We start from the raw sequence: 27,421 nt of genomic DNA, 5'->3' as shown, positions 1-27,421 counted from the left end.
ATCTTCAAAAGCCAACAGCAGTACTGTAAGTACTATCCCTTATTTCAGAGGGAAGCCAACTAGTGGAAGGGCCAGAGTCTTTAAAAGAGGAGCTTTGTACAGACAGGACTGACTATAGCAGGGTCTGCTTTGTTTTTCTCTATCTGAGGTGTTTTACTAGTTCTGCTTACGAATCCTCCTATTTTACTTTTTGTTACAGTGACCTTCCCTTCCCACAGCTTGGCATGAGCAAAAGCAGAGTTTAACCCAGCCCGGTCTCAGAGTGATCTTTAAAAGTTCACCACGCCCCAGACATTCATTTTCCTAGCAAAAGGAATTTCCCTCAAAGAGGGAATGAGGAAGAGGGGGTAAGGTAACACACTTGCCTTCCCTATTAACCTAACACCCTCCCCCCCCCCAAAAAAAAACCACCCTACACAAAAAGGAATACAGGCAATAAATAGTTCAGCCCACTGACCTGCTATCAGTTGAGTACTTATCAGTATTTCTGGGGAGGAGAGTTTTCTGGGAAAAGCTGGCTGAGTGCCCCAAACTCAGAGAAGCTTCAAGTTTGATGTCCCTGGGAAGAAACTCCCTGCACTTGCTAAACCAAAGAGCAGATATGAACAGCAGACTCTGATTATCTCAGTAAAGAAAGCAATATCACAGGATCTTTCTGCCACAACAGGAAAAAGGAGGATCACTTCTTTTTTCCCTATAATCTTTCCTAGTTCCATCCCCAAACTCTAATCCATGTCTATTTGGGATGTTGTGGGTTTATAATTAGTATAATATCTAAAAGAAATCCTGGTTCCAGAGCATTAGAAGAAAAGGCCCTGTGCAAACAATTCATCTATTAGCCTGGGAAGGATTTTTGGCTCTGCTAGTAGATAAGCAACAGGGCGGCCGGAAGGAAAGAAGACCTGAGTTTTAGTCTTTGTCTAATCTACAATACCTAGTTAACTAGATTATTTTAGAAAAGTTAAAGTCCCTGACTGACATTGGCTTCTACATATATAAAATGAGTTATTACCTCTATCTCTACATTCACATCTGTCATTTATCATGACAAATCAGAAGGTATTTATAAAAATGATTTGGCTCCTTGAAGAAAAGATGAAGGACATGGAGTATTGCAAAGAGTATGACATTTGGAATCAGAGGGTCTGCTGATTGTTCTATGACCATAGACAAGCTGCTTAAATTCTCTTTTCCAGAATTTTGGACTAACTCGGTCAATCAATCTAACAACAATTAACTAGCTACTAAATCATCTCACACATACATCCTGGGAACAAAAGGAGGGGTCAGGTGAGAAGCAACACCAGTCCAATGCTAGAAAAACAACTCAGGGTCTACATCATGACTAAGTTGGTATTTTGTTTAAGGATTCATGATTCCATTGGTGCACATCCCTCCATCAATATAGATTACGATTCCCATATTCTTTAGCAGGAAGTTTGATGAGTTTCTTTAACTGAGAAACTTCATCACCTGGTGGCAAAGGTTCTGCTGCCAAGCTTCTCCAAACTTAGCTAAGTGGTTCTCTGAGAACAGATATAAAGTGTGTTGCCAGAGCAAAACTCTTAAGTATTTCCAGTCTGGCAGATCTGTCTGAAGGTGTTCTCCATGAGCATGGTTTATTTAAAAAAAAAAAGGAAGAGAAAGGATTTAAATTACTAAGTTATATGTACTAGAATATATCTAGGTATATCTAAATGTAATAACACAGAAAATATACATAATATATGTCATGTGTGTATTTCTATGTTTGATATATGTATAAATTTTAATTATATATCACAAATAAAGTAAAATTTTTTTAAAAAGAATTAAACCCATTCCCTATATCTTTAAAGAAGCCATCACAGCAGCAGCTAGGGAACCTTCTCAGAGTCCAGTGAGGCCTCAGAATAGAACTTTGATGGAGATAAGTTATACCAGTATCATACACAGAGGGCAGGGCATACAGAGTGGCCCAAAAGTCTTAGTGCAGTTTTAAGCTACCATAACTTCAATAGTATAAATGCTACAAACTTACAAAAGTCATTTGAAATTTTATTTAAATTTCTTTTATACTTATTTAGTTTTGTGAATTTTGAATAATATATTTTCCATTTTAATTTAACCAGATAGGGCTCTTTGTTGTTAATCATTGAAAGTACAACAGGTCCCAGATGGCATTTTCTCAGACCAGTAGAAGAGAGAATCTTCCTTGGCCACCTCAAGTCATCTGATCATGCATGCATACATACGTACACGCACAAAAAGTGCCTCCTTGCCAGTAGAAACAAAGACAATCATGCACACACACACACACACACACACACACACACACACACACATACACTTGATTCCTAGAAGAATACTTATGATAAATACCATGTGGTCATACGGGATCACCAGATTGTAATATAAATTGCAAGGTATTTTATGATACTTTAATGACCTATAAGCAGGAAATTGTGATTTCTAAGCATTAAGATCATGATGTATTTTAATCCACTGTGGAAGACGGTGCCTCCCTTTTCTTTAATAATAGCAAGCAATTACACTGTGCTTTTAAAAATGCTAAATGTTTTCCATGTACATGATCTCATTTGAGCTTTACAACACTGCTATAAGGAAGGCAGTATAGGCATAATATTATTCCCAATTTGTAGATGAAGATTTGAGGCTCAGAGGGGTAGTATGACTTGACCATGGTGACATAACCAATAAGCGTCAAAGTTGGGATTTGAGTTTGTGTCCTTAGGATTCCAAGCACAGCACTCTTTCTACTCTGCCATGCTGTCTCTCTGAAAGTATTATCTTTGAAAAGCTATAAAAGTCACTCTAGACTTCTCTAGTGAGAAGCATACCCCCTGATGTTTGGTGAATGGCTGGGAGAGAAGTCCTCTAAGGCACAAAGGCTATAGGGAAAGCTCTTTGTACTTTAATCTAGGTATAAAACAGGCAAAGGTATATTCAGCCAAGGTGCTGGCTACTATCATGGAGGGTATACAGCATAGATTCCAATTAGAAGAGGGATTCTCCATCATTAGAGGAAGATCCTTCCAATGCTCCTGCCATTTTGCTGATTATATCAAACCCTGGAAGCTAATTCAAAAGAATACTCTATCCACACTAGAAAAATCAAGTGACTAAAAGAATGGCTATCAACTAGATTGGTGGTGTCAAACTCAAGTTAAAATGGAGGCGACCAAACCATATATAGGAATCGCTGAACCTAGATATTGACTAAGGAAACCATGTATTAACATAACCTATGTTCTATTATATTGTTATTTATTTTAAAAAATATTTCCCAATCACATCATTTTTTTAAATTTTTTTTTTTTAGGCAATGGGGGTTAAGTGACTTGCCCACGGTCACACAGCTAGTAAGTGTCAAGTGTCTGAGGCCGGATTTGAACTCAGGTACTCCTGAATCCAGGGCTGGTGCTTTAACCACTGTGCCATCTAGCTGCCCCTCCCAATCACATCATAATCTGGTTCTGGCCACACTGGGGAGTGTTGTGGGCCACCTGTGGGCCCCTGGGCCATGCATCTGACATCTCTGGACTAGACTACCATATACAGATGAATAGATAACCCATAGAGTTAGTCAACCAGTAAATAGATTTGGATGGACACCGAACTTTGACAATGAGTTTGGCCCACTTATTGGATAGAAAGGCAAATGTGGCTTGGGTGATGTTCAGGAAGTTGCACAGTGCTTTAGCTCTGTAGCTGGCACATAGTAAGTACTTAATAGGTGTTTATTGATGACTGGCTGATTCTTAAGAACCCTAAGACCTATCTTTTCAATAACAACATTCTTCTGTGGAAGCTAGAAAGCTACAAGTAATGCCACACCACAATCTCCAGAGAATTCAAGTCTTAGGCCACCTGGAGAGCAAGAGAGAGGTAAACGAATGAATAACTAAGAGACGCAGAATGCGCGTGTATCCGGAAGATGTATGTATCACTGGAAAGGAAGGCAGACGAGTCACACGACAAGAGTGACAGATAACCTCTGGACAGTCCGTGTGTCTTGCTGTGATCCATACAACAACAGAATTAGAGGAAGGCTTCCCACAATGTTGGGTGTGCCTCCTGTGGAGGTTTTATGGGAGTGTCAGAAAATAATGGGTTTTGGGAGTCTTGCCTGACTTTTTTTAAGGCCAGCTCAGAGACAGGAGAATTGCAAAGGAAATATAGATTGACCTTCCTGACTACCTGACTACTATAGGAAGTTAACTCACCTAGACCACCCTCAGGTCATGCAATCAATGGACTTGAATGTTACTGGCCAATTAGCTTGGATCAATGTGCAGTGACCCACACCTCTACCTGGGAGAAGATAAAAACTCTTGGAGAGGGGGGTCTCTCTCTCTTGGCACTCTCTTCTTTCTCCCTCGCTGCCCTCTGGCTCTTGCTCTCTATCCTAGGTATGTAGGACTTCTGAACTTTTGGAGCCATGTGCTCTCTCTTTACTAACATTTAATATGCATTAATAAATACTTAATGCCAAAGACTGGTGCAGTAGCCTCTAATTTATAAGTAGCAATATATTAGAAACCCCAGCTAAGATCCCTAAAACCTAGAACAGAGACAGGAACCCCCACATAATTTCAAATGACACAGGAGGACATGAACAAAATCACAGAAATTAGAGCTGGAAGAAATAATGTGTATCTTTAAACAGTGACACGTTTTATAGTTTCAAAAAGTGAACCAGTTGGTCCTTCTTCCTTCACACGATCGACAAATTTATCCTCCTATTGTATAGTTTTTACCACCTTACACCCCTGCTCAAGAACCTTAGTGGCTCCCTAGTGCTGGTGGCAGTATAAAATATGAACTCTATTCTGGCATTTATTGTTGTTTAGTCATTTCAGTTATGTCTGATTCTTTGTTACCCCTTCTTTGGGCTTTTCTTGGCAAAGACACTAGAGTGATTTGCCAATTCCTTCTCCAATTAATTTTATAAATGAGGAAAATGAGGTAAACAGGGTTAAGTGACTTGCCCAGGGTCACACAGCTAGTAAGTGTCTAAGGCTGGATTTGCACTCAGGTCTTCCTGATTCTAGGCCCAGCACTGGGCCTATCTACCATACCACCTAGCTGCCCCCAGCATTTATTTAGGACCCTCTATAATTTGGTTCCAGATTATATGTACAGATTTACTTTATATGGCCACACTTCACCCTCCAAGAAAACTGGACCAACCAATGGTCACTGGATCTTGTTACCCTCTCCTACTTCCATGATTTCGTATATTCCATATATAAGAAAACATTCCCATAGTTAGAATGGATCTCCTAATACCATAATACACTTACTAGTCTGCCCTTAGAGGTTCAGCTCAGTTGCCACTTTTTTCCCAATACTATCCTTCTCTCCCCAGTTACAATAGAAGTCATTCCACCTATATTCTCTAAACCCATTCTGACTTCTCCTGTGCTTAATCATTTCCAAACATAGTTATTTATCCTATCTGTCTTCTCTCTCTACTAAACTGTAAACTCTTTGAAGAGAAGCACGGAAAGGAAGGGCATTCAGTAAATGCCTACTATGTGCCAGGGTCTGCACTAAGTGTTTTATAAGTATTATCTCATTTTATGAGCTTTTTTTCCCCAGGGCAATGAGGGTTAAGTGACTTGCCTAAGGTCACACAACGAGTGTCAAGTGTCTGAGGCTGGATTTAAACTCAGGCCCTCCTGAATCCAGGGCCAGTGCTTTATCCACTGTGCCTCCTAGCTGCCCCCTAGTATTGTCTCATTTGAAATAATATAGTACTATGCTGTTTTTTCATTTTTGTATTCTCAGTACCTAGCATAGTGCCTTGCAGAGTTAAGTACTTACTACGAATTTATTAAGTTGAATTAAATTGGAGAGTATTTTCCTACATGACAACCCTGTGAGGTAATTAGCACAAATGTTATGGTCCCCTTTTTACAAATGAAGAAACTGAGGCTTAAAGAGGTTAGAAGGCTTGCTTACAGTCACAACTAGTAAGCAAGATGCCTTCTTCAACATCTGAGGCCTCCTCACCGTGGCACAATCATGCACCATAACCAATCTCTTCTCCCACTGGTGAATTTCTCACAGGGCCTCCATTTTGGAAAGAGGCCCAAGTCAGCCAATCTTCATTTCCCACCTAACTATGCATCTGACTTTGCTGACTTCAATGCTATGTTTCCCTCATAGGTGACTTCATCTTCTCCCTCTCCCACCTCAGCTCCCTTTTGTGTGGTCTTCCCCCTGAAAATGTAAGCACGATGAAAACAGATTGTCCTTCTTTTTTCTCATCTTTGTAACCTCAGTGCTAAGCATGGCACCTTTAACAAAGTAAGCCCTTAATAAATGCTTGTGGACTTACTAAGCTTACTGAAGCCAGGCCTTCAAACTTTGTTCTTCTAACATCAAATCTAGTAGTCTTTCTATTATAATAGAATTACCTCAGAACTAGTAAGCATGGAAAGTGAGGATGTGGATAGGGTGCTCCCTTCTTAAACATTCAACATAAATAAAGAATTAAATCCTAGCTGGGGAAGCCAAGGGTTTTTTCAACAAGGAGGAATTATTTCTCACACCATTTGCTTTTCTGCAATCCATCATTTTTTTCAATCCTTCATTGTCTGCATCTGAAGTGTTGATACTATCGAGAGGTACTTGGTAAGAGATTGCCTAACTTTTCACAATTAAAATGGAGTTTTCATTAGTAATAACAGATGTTACATAGGCATCAAGGACAGGAAATGGGCATTGAGTTTGATAGGCCAAACCATTTGGTCAAACTCAATTTAGTCTTCCTGTTTCTTTCCTCATATCCTTTAACCCATCTCCTTCCTCAGGAAACGAATTTAACTTCCACATTTATACCATCTGTTTGGGAACTTTGTTCATGGCATTCATTAACTAGAAGAGGAACAGAAAAGTGATTTAGCACAGGTTTGCAATAAAGTAAGCCTGGCTAAAAAACAAAAAAACAAACCCCAAACCAAATGGCAATCAATAAAGAGCCTATATAAATATCCAAAGTATTACCCACAACATTGGTAGAATGTTTTGGTAAATGTGGTATAGTGGAAAGAACAGCAGATCAGGAGACCTGAGCTCTATTTCTCTATGGGCCACTGATGATTAGCTGTGTGAACTAGGGCAAATAAGGGGTTTGTGTCACATGATCACTGAGGTGCCTTTCAGCTCTATTCCTGAGTTGTTCTGATCATACTCTCTGAGGCATCATCATTGGAATCTGAGTGAATGTGCAAAAGGCCACTGGGCATGAGAGGCTCTAAATGACTTTTTGAAATTATCTACAAGGCTATATTCTCTTGTGTGTGGAACAGTCTTTGCAATGAGGTCTCTTCTATTTTATCCAGTTTCCCAGATGGCTCAAAAATGTCCTCAGAAATCTATTTTTCCTTCTTGAATATCATCTAAATATTTTATTACAAATTTCTGTCTTACTCTGGGGAAAAAAGGACATTTTCTTTGGGAACCTTATTCCTTTTAGTTCTTGCTATAAAGACCATCATTTCTTTCATGCTTTTTTCTTAATCCAATGAGCATATTTTTTAAAACTAGCATGAACTTAGATCTTCTCCACTACTTTATGTTCCTTTATTTCAAAACTTTGCTTGTTTTTGTTTTAAAACAAACACAAAAATCTCATTGTTATTTCTCTCTGTCTGCTCATTCAAAAATTAGTGAAAATCCTCTGCCTTTTCTTTGCTCTCAATTCTCACATGCCTGCCACACTTGGCCAGATTCTTTGCAGCTGCCCTTTTAATGAAGGTGAATTTACTGGAATCTAAGTTGATTGCAACCTTTCCAGGAGGGTTTTTAAATACTTTCCACTGCAAGTTTCCCAGGCCCTACAGAATCCCAGCCAACTTTCTTTAACTCATCTGACATTCCTTTAAACTCTTTCCAATGTTTTGGGTTACTACTATTTCTATGATGCTGCATCAATGCTGGCAATCTGGTGTCGATGGTTAGAATTCCTTAGGAAAGATTAAAAGAATGAAATTTGCATTACTTGAATGTGTGGGGTAGGGAGGGGCAGAAATGGGTAGAACAACAGTTTGAAGCATTGCTATCCAGAAGACTGAAGGAAAAAAACAAGTAGTTCTCCAAAGAAAATTCAATAAAAAAAGAAACTGAAGTTGTTTCAACATAAAGAGAAAAAAAGTAAGTGAAAGCATAATATCCTGAACCCCTTTAAGCTAAATGCAACAAACCCCAAAGCAAATGTATTTTAAGGAATGGTGATGCCTCCTACCAAATAATGTCCACATCTTTTTTATTGCTGAATTCAGTGGATTATAAGTACTAGGGAAGATTTCTTTTGCTACCTGGCTAACATCACAGGACAAAGCCTAGAAAAGCAAAAGACACAGAACCAAGAAGGAAAACTAATGCCTTATTTTATGTGATAAAATATTCCACATCAACAGAATAGAAGGGTTCTGTACAAGACTGATGCTACTTCATTTTAGAATAGCAGAATTTAGCAAATCTGCTTTGAAAAATATCTAGAGTAGACATGAAATGAACTAATTAATGTTGTCTTGTATCATTTCACCTATCCAGGATACCTTGGGGAACAACTAAGTTACAGAAGCAATGTTCTGAGGAGAAACAGAAACTGTGGAGTTTCCAATAGCCTTTTGTCATTAGGGATGGTACACTCCCAAACATGATAGGTGATAAGCTAAAGGAAATAATGGACGTCTGGATAACGAATGAAGGCTCATCTCCAAATTTAAAAAGCAACTTAAGGTGGCTAATTAGGGGATTCAGCTGGAAACAGAGAACTGAGAAGAGTTGAAACAAACAAAAAAGATGATAAACGCTTATCGAGAATATTGCAAAGGAGATTTATGTTTCAGAAGGTGGTGTGAAACTGAATTAAATGGCAGCTTCTGAGGTACTCTGCAACTCAAAAGTTCTACGATATCAGCCACCAATCTCTCCTTTCTTACTTCCTCCTCCTCTGTGGAAGTATCAGAATAGTAGAAGACAGTAGATACACAGATAGTAGGAATTATGACTTTTGATTCAAAAGTAGTGAGACCTTTGATCCAGCAGTGTCCCAATTTAGAAATCAATGAGGTGGACAGAGAACAGAAATAAGTTTTCCTTTCCTTTAATGTGGGGTATTGAGGAAATTCTTAATCTTTGTGCTCTCTCTCTCTCTCGCTCCCTCTCGCTCCCTCTCGCTCTCTCTCTGGAGAAGGAAGCCTTCAGACCTGCACCCCCTCAGAAATGAGGGTTCTTCACCTCTTAAACTGCAGGTCACGTATCTAAATAATCTAAAGGGGCTCTTGGAAAGGTTTAATCTCCTATTTACTAAGTGCCAGATCTAATAGTCTTTTCTCAATCCTAATTCTTCTTGACTCCTCTGAAGCCACTAACACTATGGATTAATTAACCTTTTCTTCTTGATACTCTCTTCTCTCTAAATTTACATGACACACATAATCCTATACACACCTACAGAGATGGATTTCCTCAAGAGCTCTGTCCTGTGCTGCCTTCACTTATTCCTCTACACTATTTCAATTAGTTATTCCATCAGTTCCCATGCATTCAATTATCATCTCTATTCTGATGCGTCTCAGTTCTATTTATTTTGCTCCAGCCTCTCTGCTGATCTGATCTTGCACCTCCAACTGCCTACTGGACATCTTAATCTGAATGTCTCATGGACATTTTAAATTCAACATATCCAAAACATGACTGCTATGAAAAGCAAGGGCTTCTCTCTGGCTATACCGAATAGATCTAAACTAGGGTTTTTCATTCTCTCTCTTCACTAACTTCTTTGATTTTGGTTTTGGTTTTGGTTTTTTTGGTGAGGCAATTGGGGTTAAGTGACTTGCCCAGGGTCACACAGCTAGTAGGTGTTAAGTGTCTGAGGCTGGATTTGAACTCAGGTCCTCCTGAATCCAGGACTGGTGCTCTATCCACTGCGCCACCTAGCTGCCCCTCTTCACTAACTTCTAATACACTTTAATAAATCCTTAAAAGTCTAAACTCTTGCTGAATTTATTAGTAAATCTTAGCCAATTTCCCCCCTAAAACTGGGGGGGGGTGCAGATTAGGACCCACATTAGATTTTAAACACCACATACAGAATTTCATCAATCCCTTCTTTTAACTTCCTACTCAATGTACTCTTACAGAGGGATCCATGTTTAGAAAAGTCAGAGAGAAGCATTAACTTTCTGAGTGGCAGCTTGGCAAAGTAGAAAAACTGGAGTCACAAGATTTACTTTCAAGTCCTGGCTCTCTTACTAACTCATTTTGGACCTTGGGAAACTCACTTTATATGTATGATACTCAGCTTCTTCATTTGCAAGAAATGGATGGTAATAGTTGTGCTGTATATTTCAGAGGTTTGTTGTAAAGATTAGTGAGGTACTACGTAGTACCTTGTACTTTGTATATCAGAAAGCAAATGCAAAGAAAAGCTTTTATATGGTACAACACTTGCTCTATGCTTTAAAAGCAAATACTCGAAAAACACCCCAAAGTTGGACATTTTTCTGCTTATACTTAAGCCTAATTCGGTGTTTATTTTTCTGGTCCGCTATATTGGAGACATCTAACCTCAAACAGGACATTTTACTCCTTAAGATTTCATTGAATCCTGCTGTCTGTTACTCACCTGAAATCACAGGAGTAGGGATTTATATCCAAAGGAAAACAATAGGAATGTTGCCCTTACTTATCATGGGACAAAAATCTATCTTTATTTGTTCTGTGGAGATGAGAGCAAGAACCAATTAAGGTCTCACCAATCATTGATGGGCTAGGAAAAGAACCTGCCTACTTTCAGCTTGTGTTCAATACAATAAACATTTATTAAACACCTAGAGGGCTTAAGGCATTGTGCTAGATGAAGGAATATAAAGACAAAAAAATAAATATAAAAATAGCCCCTGCCCTTAAGGAATTTACATTCTGATGGATGTGGAGGGGGTAACATAGTAGCTAAACAGATAATCAGTTTCAAGATGATTTGAGGAAGGAAAGAGCATTGTTGTTTGTCCTTCATTTTACCAAGAGGAACAATGATATTACAATGACTCTTGGGATTTAAGTGAGGCAGAGTTGTGCAGAGTTGTACAAAGTCATGAGTTTCACTCTCTTTCAGAGTCATCAAAGTCTAGTGCCAAGACAAAAGTTAAGATGCAGTGAATGTCTTTGGCACCTTCAATATCTGACCAAGCTCTAAGCACCTGCTTTAGCTGAAAACAAATTGTTTTCATCAGCCCATTCCACCAGAGTAAGTCTTCACATAAGTTGGGATAGACACCCCCCTAACTCACATATGGCTTTATGGTCCGTCGTGGTTTAGTCTATCTGCAGAGACAATTTTACCAGGGGGTTGTAGCTGTGCGTGCTACAGCTTCTTGGACCCACAAGTGAGAACGGAGTACCAGGTGGAAACTAAAGATGGATGAGCAGTGCTGCAAAGAGTCCAACACCCTGATGTTCTTCATGAGGAAACTAAGGCACAGAGAAGTTAAATGATCCACTTGATATCACACAACTTGTTAGTGATTGAGGTGAAACAGCAGCCCAGGTCTCTCAGCTCCTAGTCTGGTGCTGCACTAGCAGCCTTCCAAATATTTTCAACATTTTACCAAGATTTTAACCTTAACTAGCTGTTCTAACAAGTCATTGAGGTTCAGTGACATAGAAACAAAAGACATTTCTCAATAGAAGCCGTCCACTTTTTAAAGAAAATAGTATGTGTTGTAACTATAAAAGGTAAACAGTGCATGTGTAAATTATAGACTTAATGAGAGGCCTTCTATCGCTGCTAAGCATCAGACAGAAGAGGACAGGGACACAAAGTTTAGCAACATCTCAGATACAAGTGGGTGCATATTCTTTCCCACATTTCCTATCTGAGGGGCAAATAACTTCGAAATGGAGATAGCAGAACAAAGGGGTCAGGTTAGAAGGAGGCTTAACGTGTTTTAGAATATAAAGGAGTTATCTGTAAGCAACATACTTTCATCAGACACTGTTAGAAAAGCAACTCAAACTAAGGTAAGGCGACAAAACATCTCCGACTTGCTACCAGTGACTCATTGTGAGGCTTTGGGAAAAGAACATAACCCTTGGATAACATGCATTTCATAAGGGTGCTATTGTAGGACTATTAGTTAATGTCTCAACATGCTCTAAAATATAAAGTACTTTATAACCTAGCAGTTTATTCCGGAGCTCTGACAGTCCATTTCCCTGGGATACAATGAACTTGAATGAAGTTTTATGATGGGGCATTAAAATAATGAACATGACTTCAGACACAGGGCATGGTCAATTTTCTTAACTGCTTCTGCCTGAAACCTATTTGTGCTTAAAATAAACAGGAGAAGACTGGATCTTTTTTCACAACATTGCTAGCTGGATATTTGGCTATTTGAATAAATGGTCACTCTGGATAGTGCATAAGCCCAAGCCATCTGGATATATGGATTCTTATGGCTGGAATCATGCTGAAGAATTCATCTACCCTTGCTTGGCCAATAACTCAATGTTAACAGTGATTCTGCAGAGAAGAAAAAAGTGTCTTAAATTGCTAAAATTCTTAACTTCAAGATAGAGATAAGCTCAGTAAGGCAGAATCCCTTGATAATTCTGGTGTTGAGGGATAGAAGAGAACAGACTCTAGGTTAAGGAGCAAGCCTTTATCATCTTCAGTCCCTAAAGCTTTGTGGGGTTAATCTCAACTATGTTATTGTCATTCATTCATCAAAAATTTACAAAGCATCTACTGTGTGCTGAACACTGGGCTAGACCCTTGGGAAGATGTAGTGTGTCTACAAGATATAGCCCCTGACTTCATGAATTGTCTGTTCTGGTAACTTATAGGATAGTATTACAAAATGTACAAATTTTTTGTTCTTGAAAACTAGGAATTGAAGGAAGTGGTTTGTGATATAGAAGTGGTTTTTATGTGTAAATGTGTCATTGTGGTATCTGCTATCTCAGGAATCTGAAGTTATCCTCAGACATCAGGCTTCTTCACTCTAGAATGAGAGGGAAAATGGAGGGAGGGCATTTCTACAAATAAGAAAACTGTAAGGCAACTGTCCAAGATTTTTCTTAATAATGCACAGTAATCCCTCAATAATCCATGCTAATGGAAGCAGGCAGTGGCACAGCTAATCCCTAACTGCACACAATCCAAAACTGATTTATGGTTTTGGAATGCATTGAGGTTCTCCCATCTGAATACAGGTAAACCTGATGATCTAAATACATTTTTAGCACTTCAAATAAAACAATGAAGTTTCTCTGGGAAGACCTAATTCGTTTAAATGCTACCTGATTTCCCTATCCTAGCCCCAGACTGCAGATAGAGAAAGTAAGTACTTGCTAACGTCCTATCCTTGCCTTTACACTTTTATCCCCAAGATGAACCCATATCCAGTTCCTGCAAACATTCTGGTTTACATCATAAGGTATGGTCAAAAATAAAAATCACACCAGTTTCAAAGAGAAAAAAAAATTACTGTGCATATGACATTCCATTCCTGGTTGAAAGTTCACTATTTCAGTCTTAAGTATGCCATACTTACTTCCTGAGCACTGTCTTGCATTCTGATGAATTTTGGCTTCTATCTTCTTCACAGTTTGGGTTTTTCAGGTTGCCATACCTGTATGACAAAATAAATACATTCAGCTGGCATGAGAAAAGAACACAATTAAGTTCTTGTAACAGAATGATAGGTATGATTAGAAAACTTGCTAAAGGATACTGAATTATGGTTTGTTCCATAGAATGATGAATCCATCTAATAAAATCTAAAAAATAATGATAGGGGAGTAGTTAAATAATAATAGTTGGTTGTCATGATAACCTCATTATACTTAAAACTGTTTCAAGCTCCGTGTCCATACTATAGAACAGAATTGTAATTACCTCAATTCAGCCTCTTTGCCATAATCGTATCATGGGCACAATTATATCATGAGCTGTTTTGTCTGTTTGTTTCTTAAACACTGCATTTTTGCGATACATGAATGTGATAAAATGTTACTGTGCTATAAGAAATGACAAGTGCGATGAATACAGAAAAGTCTGGAAAGACACGTAACTGAATACAAACTACAGTAAGCAGAACCAGGAAAACAATATCCATAATAACTGAAAAATGTAAAACATAACAAAACCTAATAAAATCTGAACATTGGGTAGTTATAAAGAACAAGCTTGTCCCTAAAAAAGATATCTAAGAAGACACCTCCCCCTGTTGCTTTGTAGAAATCAATGTTCAGGGGTATAGTGGAATGTATCTGTAAGATGACAATGTAACTGAAAATAGCATCAGGTATTTTTCAATGCGTTGATTAGTTTTAATGATTTTTCTCTTCCTTTTTTCTTCCTTTTAAAAAAATCTTTGTTGTAAGGTTTGGCTCACTAGAAGGATGAAGAGGGAAGTATAGGTGATATAAAAAAATCAAAATTTATTTTTAAAAAACAACTTGATTGGGGCAGCTAGGTGGCACAATGGATAGAGCACTGGCCCTGGAGTCAGGAGTACCTGAGTTCAAATCTGGCCTCAGACATTTAACACTTACTAGCTGTGTGACCCTGGGCAAGTCACTTAACCCCAATTGCCTCACTTAAAAAACAAACAAACAAACAAAAAAACTTGATTAACATGATTGTAATGTATAACCTATAGCAGATTGCTTGCTTGCTTCTGGAAGGGGGAGGGAAGGGAGGGTGGGAGAAAATTTTGGAACTAAAAAAATATCTTTACATGTAATTGGAAAAAATAAATATATATTTTTTAAAAACCCAACAACTCTAGAGGTAAGACAGGGGCAGAGTTTCCATTGTTTCAATATGGAGTGTAGACAACATTGAAAATAAATTGTTCCATTTCAGATGTAAAGATATTAAATAAAGTTTATTTTCTAATCTTATAAAATAAGTCTAAACACAAACAAAACCCTTGATTTCTTCTAGCAAATGAAGGTACCTTAGAAGAAAGCTTTTCTTCCTAGCAAAAGAAGCACATGATGATTCTAAGACATAAGATTTCTCATCAAGCCTTTTGAGGCGTGTTGTAGGGCAGTGGTGTCAAACTCAAATAGAGCCTGGGGAGCCACCAAAACTTATATAAGGATCCCCAATAGCACATATTGACTTAGAAAACCACATATTAACATTATCTATGTTCTAGTCTATATTTATTTTATTAAACATTCCCATTACATTTTAATCTGGTTCAGGGCCTCAATGTGTGTTTGACAGCTCTGCTGTGAGGCACTGAAATTGAGAGCCCTGTAATGCCATTATGTTTCTCTATGTTCTGGGTAGTGGTGTGCTTAGCATAGGCAATGATAATGGAGGCAATGATGTCAATGATACAACCATAAGGTCATTAAAACCCCCAGTGCAAATCTAATGCACTGGAGTCCGTGAGCTGAATAAAGACTTGTTAAATTGGGCCACAAAACTAGATTATCTGGACCATTCAAGCCCCAAAGTAGATATTTGTTTTGGGATCAATATGGGTGAATTTGGGCCAAATTCACTCAATAATAATTTAACATTCTGCTTCCATTAGGCCATGAATTCCCTTGGCAAAAATAAGAAATTCTAAATTTAGTATATTAAATATTACCCAAAATGTGTGCCTGGATATCAATGTTCCTGTTAGACTAAATGTAAGAATATTATACTCATAAGTGCATAATAATTATTTTATTCATAAGCAGTAGTGTTGGATATATTAATTCTAAGTTCGGGGGGGGGGTTCTTTAAATTGATTTCTAACCCTTCATGCAGTTCCAATGTTATTTCAGATTCTCATTCTATCTATGAAGAATTTAATAATTTTATGATGCTAGACATCATAAGAATCTTCACCAAAGTTTTGATAATAAGGCTTCTGTCACTGGTTATTTCTAATTATCTATAAATAAAAAGCATTCTTCTATCTTCCATTTAATAATGTTAAGACCCCAATAGCCTTATGGTCTCTTGTTGCTGGGATATACAAATCTTTTTTTTAAATAAAAGTCTCCCTTCTGGCTTGATTTAGTGCCAGCCCATCTGGCTCTATCTCAGATTGCTTCACCCCAGTACAGACTTCTGGACCCAGTTCTAGCCCCTAGGCTCCTTTAATCCACCTGTTTCCCTCTTTGAATCATCAGCCTTCTGGCCTTATTGGCCTCCCAGAGACATTTTCCATGACTCCACACCCTAGCTGTTCTTCTTTGTTCTTTTCTGCAGCTGTTACTTGGGGGACTTCCAGGACATCCAGGTGCTTCTCATGGGACAAAAGAACCCATTAATGGAAGGCTTATTCTTCCTCTATGTGGGGTAAAATGGAGTAGGAAATGACTCCACCAAGTAGGTATACACAGTTATACTTTGAGAATCTCTTTTTGACCACTATCATTATGAAGAATGCCCATAAGTTGTCTCCAAATAGGTTTTATGATTTCCTCGATAGGAAAAAAACAAACATGTGATGGCTGCACCAAATTATGATGTCTCTCTGATACCTAGGATGTGGTTTTTTAATCTAATTACTATAATTCATGAATTATATCAATTAAATAATTTGCTTGTTCTTCATATCACAGAGATGGGCATTGTATATTTCAGGTTTTTCTCTAGACTGAGGGCTTCTGCTAAGGTTTTATCTTTTACCCTCTCCATGAAGTGAGCCGTAGTAAAAATAAATGGAGAGGGACAGCTAGGTGGTGCAGTGGATAGAACACCGGCCCTGGAGTCAGGAGTACCTGAGTTCAAATCCGGCCTCAGACAATTGACACTAGCTGTGTGACCCTGGGTAAGTCACTTAACCTCCAATGCCTCACAAGAAAGAAAGAAAGAAAGAAAGAAAGAAAGAAAGAAAGAAAGAAAGAAAGAAAGAAAGAAAGAAAGAAAGAAAGAAAGAAAGAAAGAAAGAAAGAAAGAAAGAAAGGAAGGAAGGAAGAAAGAAAGAAAGAAAGGAAGGAAGGAAGGAAGAAAGGAAGAAAGAAAGAAAGAAAGAAAGGGAGATACAGCTATCAGAAAAAATCCATTATATTATTACCCCAAACACTTTTCTTGGAAGAGGTATTTGGAACAAGAGGTTCTAGGTTTTCCTTCTTCCTGATTTCACAAGAACTTTGTGCTGTTCTCTGTTCAAACACCAAGTTGCAAAGCTACTTGGTTTCTAGGATAAAGCACTAGACAGAGAGATTTGTGTTCACATCTCCATTCTGCCACTTACTATTCCTATGAAGACTTGATTGACTCCCCCAGCTCCTAATACCACCCCCAATTTTTTTTAGATATTGTATATATGCTAATACATACCCATGTGGTATTCTCCAATGGAATGGCAGCTCCTTGAGGCCATTTTGTCTTTTCATTCTCATTGCCTCATTCAGTGATTTACACACAGTAGCCACCTAATGAATGCTTGTTGAATTGACATTAATCCTAGCAACCCTGAGAGATGGGTAGAGTCAATATGATAGCTGATACGTGATATTAATATTTGCAAAGCTCTTTAGATGTTACCTCATTTGTTCCTCACAGTATTAGTTTTCCTGATGATATCTCATTTGTCCCCCACAGAAATCATTTTCCAGATCATGCGATCACAAATTTGAGCTGGAAGAAACTTGAGGTGGAAAATCCAACCATTTTCCATAGGAGTAAAATGAGGTTCAGAGTGACTATGACATGCTTACGGTCACAGAAGTGTCGATTGACAAAGGAAGGATTCAAATCCAAGCTCTCTGGTCCCAAAATCAGCATTCTTTTCATTACAAAAGCAACTGAGGTTCAGAGGGATTGAGTGATTTGTCTTATGTTACATAGGTCAACAGTTGTCAGAGCCAGGATTTAAATCCCAGACCTGTGACTTCTAGTTCAGATGCTCATTGGGCTAAACCATGAAAATGAACTGTGAGTATTAATAACTTAATACAGTCTAGGCAGCAGGAGAAAGTCAGAAGCATAGAGCCAAGATTCTAAAGGAAATCTTAATGATCAAGGAAAAGTTGAAAAGTGAGAAGCACCTTGAAATTTGAGTCTTTCAGAGCTCCCATATGTTACCTGCATATTATTTCTGTCATTATAAATGCTTTTTTACTCTCAAAGGACATTACAGATGAATGATGCCAATATCTCCCTGATGGAGTTAAACTAACATTCTTTGGAAGTAGCAGAAGTTCTCAAATCAAATAATATGGGAAATCTGGAACAAGAGTCCAGGAGTTCCAAATTCTGAGGTCAGGCCACCTTAGAGCCATCCCCTGGCATGTTTTTCAGGGTGTTCAGGGTGAATAAGTTGCTTTGATGCTTGCCTGGGTCCACTCATAGCTTCCCCAGAAATTCCAAGTCATTTAAGCTAGTGTGGTAAATAAACTGGGTTTTTCTATAGAAATAGAACAGTCAAAATGATTCCCCCCACCCCAAATATCTATGCAAAACTCTCCCTGGAAGTAAAGATCAAAGCTCCATTTTCTCAAAAAGGTTTATGAGTCACAATCTGGACACCTTAAAGACATAAAATTCAAATAAAAATACAAATTCTCAGAAATTTGGGCTTTGTATATAATTATCCAGTATGTAGAAAAAAAGTTATTAAAACTGTTAACCAATGAGGCACAAGAAAGACAGAAGCAAAGAAAGTTAAAGTTGAAAGAGACCTTGGAAATAATTTAGAATCCCCTCAGTTTATAGAGAAGACAACAAAGCCCAGCGAGGTCAAGTGATTGCCCATGGTGTCAGACAGCCAAGTGCTTCCTCTCCCATGTCCTATTGCCACCGAGACTGTCAAATTTCTGCTAAGGAGCTGCAAAACTGAGTTCTGAGTAATTATTTACAGGACCTTAATAATGATGGGAGGGGTAGTAATGTTTAACCAATTTCTTATAGGCAAACAGAAAATTGTGACCCAGAAAGGAATGGCTTGGGGCAGCTAAGTGGTGCAGTGGATAGAGCACCGGCCCTGGATTCAGGAGGACCTGAATTCAAATCTGGCCTCAGACACTTAACAATTACTAACTGTGTAACTCTAGACAAGTCACTTAACCCCAATTGCCTCACCAAAACAAAGGAATGGCTTGATTTTATTGGAGCCAATGTGGGATAAATAAAATGCATCTTATTTGTGGAGAAGTTAGTTGTTCAAAAAAATTATATCAAGCATGGGATGTGGTGGTGTGTCTGTAATCCCTGCTGTTGGACCATGGGTGGGAACAATAGATTTCCTATGGAGGGGCAAACCAACCCAAGTCAGAAATGAAGTAGATCGGAATTCCCAAGCCCATCTGTAGTGGGCCTGGGAATGTGTATGGTTCCTACATTTCCAGCCTGAAAAAAATAGGGAGACCCACTGTAAAAAAAATCATGTAAGCCAAAAGTGTCCTGGGGGACCAAGGTCCCTTTCATCTCTGAAATTCTGTGCTTGGATGAGAGCCTCCCTACAGAGGAGCTTCTAAGACATGAAGGAGGCAGGATTAGGGGACAATGCAGTAAGCCTCCATAGGCTCTTCTAAATTCTAATAAGGCAGCTGGGAATAAGGACAGGGCAAAGAGAGAAGCTCTGTGTGTGTCTGTTTTTATTTGATGTGGGAGTATTAGGGAGGTGCAGACTGTAAGAACAGGGAAATCACATTGGAAGCCACTGATTTATGAAACTGTATTTTTGGTAAGCTTAGTTGTACCAAGAAACTGTGGCCTATGAAAGCCATTGATTTTAACTAAGCTGAGAGGCTGGGTAAGAGGAAAAAAAACTTTAAAGGGAAACATAACCTTCACTCAATGGGGGTCGTGTGAGTGAAATTGTCTGGGGATGTCTGGAACAGCCAGCCCCTTCTTTAGTGAAAATATGGACTTTAACCTAAGATTTAAAAAAAAAAAGAGGGAGGGAACCCTCCACACTAACTAGGCAACTACGTGGCCTAGACCAGGTCTTCTTAAACTTAAATCTTTTACTATTACCAAATTTTTCCTGATCCCACATTCAGTTACATGACCCCATATGGGGTTTAAGAAGCTGTGGCCTAGTACATAGCATGTGGGACTTGGAGCCAGGGAAACCCGAGTTGAAATCTAGACTCGGACATTTGCTAGCTAGCTCTGTGACCCTGAGCAAGTCACTTAACATCTCTGATTCACTTTCCTCATTTGTAAAATGGGAATAATAGTAATAATAATATCTAAATAACAAGATTATTGTGAAGATCAAATTATATATAATGAACATAGAATATTGTGGTAGAATTAACCTTAGAAGTGATCTAGGCCAATCTATGTTATATATGAGGAAACTGAGGCTCAGAGAGGTTAAGTGATGTCCTGGGGCCACAGAGCTAGTTAATGACAGGAGGAGGACCTGAACTAGGTCTCCAGACTCTCAGGTACCACATATTTTACCACTATTATTACTATTATTATTATTAATATAAATAAAAAGTACTACCTAAATGCCATTTTTCTTACTAATGAAAAATGTCCTCCAAAACAGGCATCCCCCCTCAGATACGCCTGGGGAAGGTCTCATGGCATCAAGCTTCCCTCCTGAAGAACATGGCCGGCCACCTGTAGCACCTGTGGTTACTCAGAGGGAAAAGACAAGCTGACAAAAGAAAGGCCAAGGAGCTTCAAGGCTGAGCCAGGCATTGAGCTGTTGGTGACTTCCCTAGAGGAGACTGTGACTGAACAAATAAAGGACTGGGAGAGCTGGGAAGTTCACTGGACCACAAAATTTTAGACAAGATCTAGGAGAGGAGTTCAAACAGAAGCTGGAGGTTCCTTTGTTGGAAAACCATACAGGGAATTGCTATTCAGGTAGGGGTTAGATTAAATGGTTTCTCAGGTACCTTTCAGCTCTGAGATCATGACTCTGTGAAGGCCCAGAGATGTTAAGGGCCAAGGTCACATACCTGGCTGTCACCTCTATTTCCTCTTTGTAACATCTGTGTATTATTGAGACAGCCTTAGGGACCTACACTTAAACAGCAAACAACAAATTCTGTGCATCTGCACAGCCAAGAAACCCTGTTCTGCTCAATAGCTACAAAATTCTGTTTAATTTCCATTAATAATCAGAAAGGTGCTTTCAGCTCGGCAGCCCCCGAAGCTCCACCCCTTTAAATGGAAGACCAAAAAAAGCAGGCCTAAGAGTTTGACATTGACTATTAGCCAAAGGAAAAGGAAGAGTCTTCCTGCTATCCCCTCCCCTCACCATCCCATCCCATCCCATCTCCCATCCAGATTCAAAGTCCTTTCTTAAACATGATCACTATCACCCTTGGGATAGGATTTCACATCATTTTCTCTCCAGATGCGTATCATCGGTTTCTCTTCTCTTGGCCCACTGGGTGCATTCTTATAGCTCTTGGACCTGTCCGTGACCACCACCTCCTCATTCCAGGTTTTCATTCCAAACCCTTTACTTAATATTCTACAGTTGCTGCTGCAAAAATAGGCTAAAGTAAAAGAAACCCCGTGTGTGTGTGTGTGTGTGTGTGTGTGTGCGCGCGCGTGTGCGCACAAGCACCCACACAGTCGAGGTGGGGGCAATAGAGTTCTAAAGAATGGGTTTTAAGACTCGAGCTTTCCTCAGCCTAACGGTTTGGCTTCACACTGGGAGTAAGGGCACTGCTCCTCGTTTTACAAGGGGGTCTTGAAGCAATCCTGTCTCTTTGTCTCAGTTTTCTCAATTAGCAGAAAGGAATTGCCCACTAGTTTGTGGCATTTGTCAGCATATCTGATAGCTTAGTATTATTATAGCCTACTGGTTTACACAATACACTGTTATTTTCTTCTCCTACATTTAAAAACAACAACTTGGGCTTAACACAAAACCAACAAAACTGGCACTAACTGGCCCTCTTACTGGCAACCTTGATAGAGAAACCAATGGTCAAAGAGTTTCATTCATCAGGGCAGTCCAAGGGGAAGCTACATGATGCAATGGATAGGGTACCAGACCTGAAGTCAGCAAGACTCATCTTCCTGAGATCAAATCTGGCCTTAGACATTTACTAGCCATGTGACTCTGGGCAAGTCACTTAACCCTGTTGGCCTCAGTTCCTCATCAGTAAAATGGGCTGGAGAAGGAAATGGCAAATCACTTCAGTATCTTTGCCAAGAAAACCCCAAGTTGGGGTCACAAAGAGTCAGACGCAACTGAACAACAAAGAGCAGTCAGTCCAATGCCATGCTCAAGACCCAAATTTGCTTAAACATATCATAAGAATAAACAAGATACATAAAGATAAATAAATAAACAACATAAGAAAAAATAAACAAGAAAACTGTGATCAGAAACATCAAAAAACAAGTTTTAAAAGCATCCAGTCCCCTTTCAATTCAAAATGCTTACAAACAACCTAAATTCTGGAGAGCAGCAAAAAAATTAACTGTTAGTTTTTTGGTTTTTTTTAAGTGAGGCAGTTGGGGTTAAGTGACTTGCCCAGGGTCACACAGCTTAACTGTTAGTTTTTTAAGTTTTATAAACAGAACCTAAGTGAGAAGGTAGTATAATCTTCTTTTAACTAAAAATGTCTTTCTACTTTTTCCCATCCTTTACTGTCAAGAATGACATTTCACCTCTCTCTTAAAAGGAACCATTTTGATTATCAAATCAAAAAGTTTTCTAAACTTTATTTTTCAGTATGTTTCTGTATCCCACTAAAGTCCTGTTGTGATTCTCCAATGTGGCACTGTAGTGAGCCTCAATCCTGGAAGGCCATAGCAATTGGGTATATGCCAAAAGGTCCTACTAAGTTGGAAAGGCTTCCATATAACCATGACCTTTGCCCTCTACCCTTCAGCTCCACCCTAGACCATTTCCACCCTCAAGTATCATCCACCCCAATATTATTCCCTACCTCCAAAATGATTCATAGAAACAAACAGTTTTTATGTCTTGGGTCTTGTATATGTTCTTTTTTAATAAAAAGAATGAATATTTACTTTTGGATGCTAAGACATTTAATAGTGTCCCTTAAGCTTTTGCTAAGCATAATATAGGAGTATTACTTCTACACCACTACCCTCTCTCTACCATAAAGATTGGTCTATGCATTCACCGAGGTGTGGCAAGAATCTATTCCACTGAGCAGAAATAAATCAACATTTGCAAAAGGCAACTAAGTCAGAAGAGAAGAGATTTTACTATTTTCCCTCACGTGTGGTCTTAATCTTACCTAACTTCAAAATAGCAGATTAAACATTTCTGGTTAATGAAGAGTAATGACATGTGGTTACATGGAGGAAGGAGTCCTGCTTTTTAGCATGCTGTGGATAGACGTGGTCCTTTGATCTAGTCCTGTTTTTCTGACTTGAGTTCATCTTTTTCATGGCTGCAAAAAAGCATGCTATTTGAGCTGGCATAGTGGATAAAGCACTGGCCTTGGATTCAGGAGTACCTGAGTTCTAATCTGGCCTCAGACACTTGACACTATCTGTGTGACCCTGGGCAAGTCACTTAACCCTCATTGCCCCGAAAAAAAAAAAAAAGAAAAAACTGTTGGAAAAACTGGAAAACAATTTGGCAGAAAGTGGGTATAGACCAACATCCCACACACACAATGAATGTTCACGTGCCCTGTTCCTCAGCACCCTGACTGGGAAAGGCTGAGTCCATGTGTACCAGATTTAAGGAGACTTTCTCCTGAGAGATGAGTCTTACCTTCCTGTGTCATGTTGAACATACTGCCCCAAATAGACTGTTAGATTATAACAGACAGTTAAATGAAGTGTGAATTACTGGGGGGCTTTTTATGTCTTTAATCATCTCATGTGCAAAACAACTACTTTTCCTTATTCTGTTAAAAGGCAGGGTAGTAAAAGTAAGAAACCTTTCTGAAATCTATTCCCTGTTAAATCTTCAATGCTCACTTCTGTGTCAGAGACATTTCAAAATCTACACATACAACTCTTCTCATTATTTCCCCATCACTTCTCCTAGTTCATGAGCCTTCTTCAAAAAATTGTTTAGTTTCATTTCTTAAACTGTCCCTGTAGCTAAAGACCAATTTAATTGTCCTTCTACCACCACATGTACATCATCTATCAGTTCTTTCCTGTCTAAGGGTCATCAATGCTCGAGCAGGAAATGCTTTTTAAACTTATCCCTTATGATAAGCAGGGAGAAAAAAACAACTTTAGAAAAGCTCCTGGTTTTCCAAGGAATCTTTTCCCTGGCCAAGATATCCACTATGTTAGAGCCATAAGCTCAGAAGGAAATGAGGGTGGTACTAAGATTTCCTGTATGTTCTCTCCATTAGGTTACATGGGATGATCATCCTGGATTCATAGAGCAATAAGTCGCAACTTCTGTTATACACTTATCAGCATGGTGGGAGCAAAAAAGCCCATGAAAGAAAAATATACTTATGTCCCTCTGCCACAGTATTTAATTAAATTCATCCACTATCTATTAAGTGCTTACTATAAACAAGGCCTTCTTTTAGGCATTAGAGAGAAAAGATTCAACAGATTTAAAAGAAAGGTGTTTGGTCAAATGAGACACTAGTGATTTCAAGTCTATTTTCTATCAATAGAAATACATAATTGACTCATGGAAGAAACAAACAAAACAAAAAAGAGGCAAGCCCATGAAAGCTGGCCTTGTAGATTGCCAGTAATAATTTTTCCCCCAGGGCAATGAGGGTTAAGTGACTTGCCCAGGGTCACACAGCTAGTAAATGTCAAATGTCTAAGGTCGAATTTGAACTCAAGTCCTCCTGAATCCAGGGCCACTGCTTTATCCACTGCACTACCTAGGTGCCCCCTAGTAATCATTTTTTAGAACCACTGTCCTAAAGGGAGACTATATCAAATATCAGTTTCTAATAGCTGCTCCCCACAGTGCTCTCCTCTAACACTCATGTTTGACTATGACTGTGGACAAACAAGAATAGAGACCTAGGCCACCATGATATCTACTAAAAGAAAAGCTAGCAAGGTTATAGCATGGCCATTGAAGTTTCTTGCAACAAAATGTTATCATACTCTGGGTGAACATTTGATAGAAACTTATTCAAGCTGTAGAATAACAAAAACTTTAATTTGCTTGAATTCAACTTATAAAAAATGGGACTGGAGTGTATTCTATGGTAAAAATTATTAATAATAATAATAATTCTGGGCCAGATCTTCCTTCTAAAGAAGGCTGAATATATATGTAATATGATGGGGAAAAGAGAGAGTTGGCCCTGGATGTCAGGTCACAAAGCCCTGAATTCAGGTCAAACTTCTAACATGTTATGTCTGTGATACTAGATAAGTCAGTTGACTTCTTAATGTCCCTAAACAACTCTCTAAAATTCTAAATTATAGATATGCTGCCCATCTGCATCTGGTAGAAAGAATTTCTATAGAGAAAGTTCCTATAGTGATTAAATTATAGATCTGGCCAAGAAAGTATGGAATTGAAATATATTTAAATGTATATTTCCAATAATTTTACTGCTATTCCACAGCCCTCAAAGAAAAGGAAGTTCTGATTAAAAAAATAACTTTAAAATTTCTATTGATGATATGAGATGGTGGCTAACAACAGACAGGATGTCAGAAAATGGATTTCCCTGTAAAATAAACTACAATTTCTAAAGGAAAAGGAAATATTATTTTTAGTGCCTGTAGCAGACAGTCTGTGGAAACAAAAGTAACTTCCTCTAGCTCACAACTAGTGTCTACCTTCAATCAAGGCCCAATCTCTTCTCCTTCAGGACCACTGTATTTATGCAGAATTATTGGTTTCTTTTCCAGAGAGCAAACTATTTTTTAGTGAAATCCTAATTCAATTTAATTCAACAAAAAAAGTACTGTGAAGAGGGCTGCTTGTGTATCCCCAACCTTATACAGGATGTCGTATTGGCAATAGTAACTGGTTTGCCTAAAATCATTCATATGCCTGTATCTGATTCCACGTTGTGACCAACCACTCTTTTTTTTTTTTTTTGGGTGAGGCAATTGGGGTTAAGTGACTTGCCCAGGGTCACACAGCTAGTAAGTGTTAAGTGTCTGAGGCTGGATTTGAACTCAGGTATTCCTGAATCCAGGGCCGGTGCTCTTTCTACTGCGCCACCTAGCTGCCCCTGTGACCAACCACTCTTATTTGTGAACTGACTTTAATTAGGGGTTCATTAGAATTAGCCTATGTCCATGGAAGAGAATAAAGATAATTACTTATGCTAAGGCTGAACATTTGGTCCCCAAAGTCTCAACCCTACCTACCATGCGTCAAGTGGTCAGTTTCATGGAATATTCATTCCCCTACTGGTTACTTTGGCTTACTTAGTGATCAAATAAGTCACCCAGAGTTGTTTGGGACTTCCTAGTACATCTGATGAGTCATAGCTACTACCATAGATGATCATTAAAGGTCAAAGAAAAATAGATGATCAATGATCATCTTAACCCCCTTGAAGGCTATACCTTCATTGAAAAAGGATGCATCTAGGACATTTCACTTTTTACCCTCTACTATTTCCACCTTGGAAAGAAGGAATCTAGATTCCATTTGTTGCCCAGCAAACCATGCATCTAATAAATGGAAGGTACTATTTAAAAACTAGAAGGGCACTTCTTCCTGTCTTACATACAATGGGTGGTGTTGAATGCACTGCCTCCCCCAAAAACTGTCTCCTCTGCAAATTCCGAGGGTATATTTAGAACAAGCCATTGCAATAACTAGTGGCCTCACACCAGGGAATACATTAACCTTCCTCGTCCTGCTAATAACACTTAAACTCAGAATTAGGAATCCCTTTGAAATTAGGAGGATAATTTGGGCCATAAATCAGTGTTTTCCACACTGAGAACTGAGTAACAGAGATAGTTTTGCAAAGTTTTCTGGTTTTCATCCTGAGATACGTATTTTCTGCTTACTGCCTCAGATCACTTTTGACATTAGGGGACTGTGTCCCATGATGATGAATGCATAGAAAGAAACAAAGAAAGGAAAAATACCAAGAAACAATATCCGTAAGATAGCTAGCTACAATGTAATTTTAAGAGTTGCCTTAGACTAGGATGAGAATTGTATCAAGTTATTTATTTAAACAATACTTGTGCCTGCCCATTGCTCAAAAATCTATTCATTTCTTCATTTGAGGCTTCAAGTAATCAAGGGTGTCCAGCTATTTTATTGAGGTTACAAAACAATGGGAGAATGGATGTAAAATGTTTGAAGTTAAGGAAAATGAAAAGGGGAAAAAAGCTAACCCATAACACAAGAGCTTCCTCTTCAGCTAAAAGGAAGCCAGTATGGTCTAAAATTAACTCTGATCCATGAAGAGAATTCTACACAGGAAACAGTGCTCCCTGTGATTTGTGAATCAGTCTACGAGAACAAAAACATGGCTTACCCTGGCAGTCAAGTGACCTCACTGTTCACTAATCAATTCCCAATACTCCTAGCAAAGAGGAGCTATCAGAAGG

At 38.7% G+C, this 27,421-nt stretch overlaps 1 protein-coding gene across 4 annotated transcripts in view; it reads right to left on the bottom strand.

Annotated features, from left to right (window-relative positions):
* RGL1 (ral guanine nucleotide dissociation stimulator like 1) overlaps window positions 1-27,421 on the bottom strand; it is a 319,950-nt gene that overhangs the window by 74,333 nt on the left and 218,196 nt on the right. For all 4 annotated transcript variants that reach the window (XM_043963235.1, XM_043963233.1, XM_043963236.1 and 1 more), the window contains one exon: window positions 13,578-13,655. In XM_043963235.1, coding sequence (XP_043819170.1) covers window positions 13,578-13,655 — 78 coding nt within the window. The remainder of the gene's footprint in view (window positions 1-13,577; window positions 13,656-27,421) is intronic.

This window comes from Dromiciops gliroides, chromosome 4 (assembly GCF_019393635.1).
Source record: "Dromiciops gliroides isolate mDroGli1 chromosome 4, mDroGli1.pri, whole genome shotgun sequence".
In the NCBI taxonomy this organism is placed as follows: Eukaryota; Metazoa; Chordata; class Mammalia; order Microbiotheria; family Microbiotheriidae; genus Dromiciops; species Dromiciops gliroides.
This window is presented reverse-complemented; position numbering and strand designations above follow the sequence as displayed.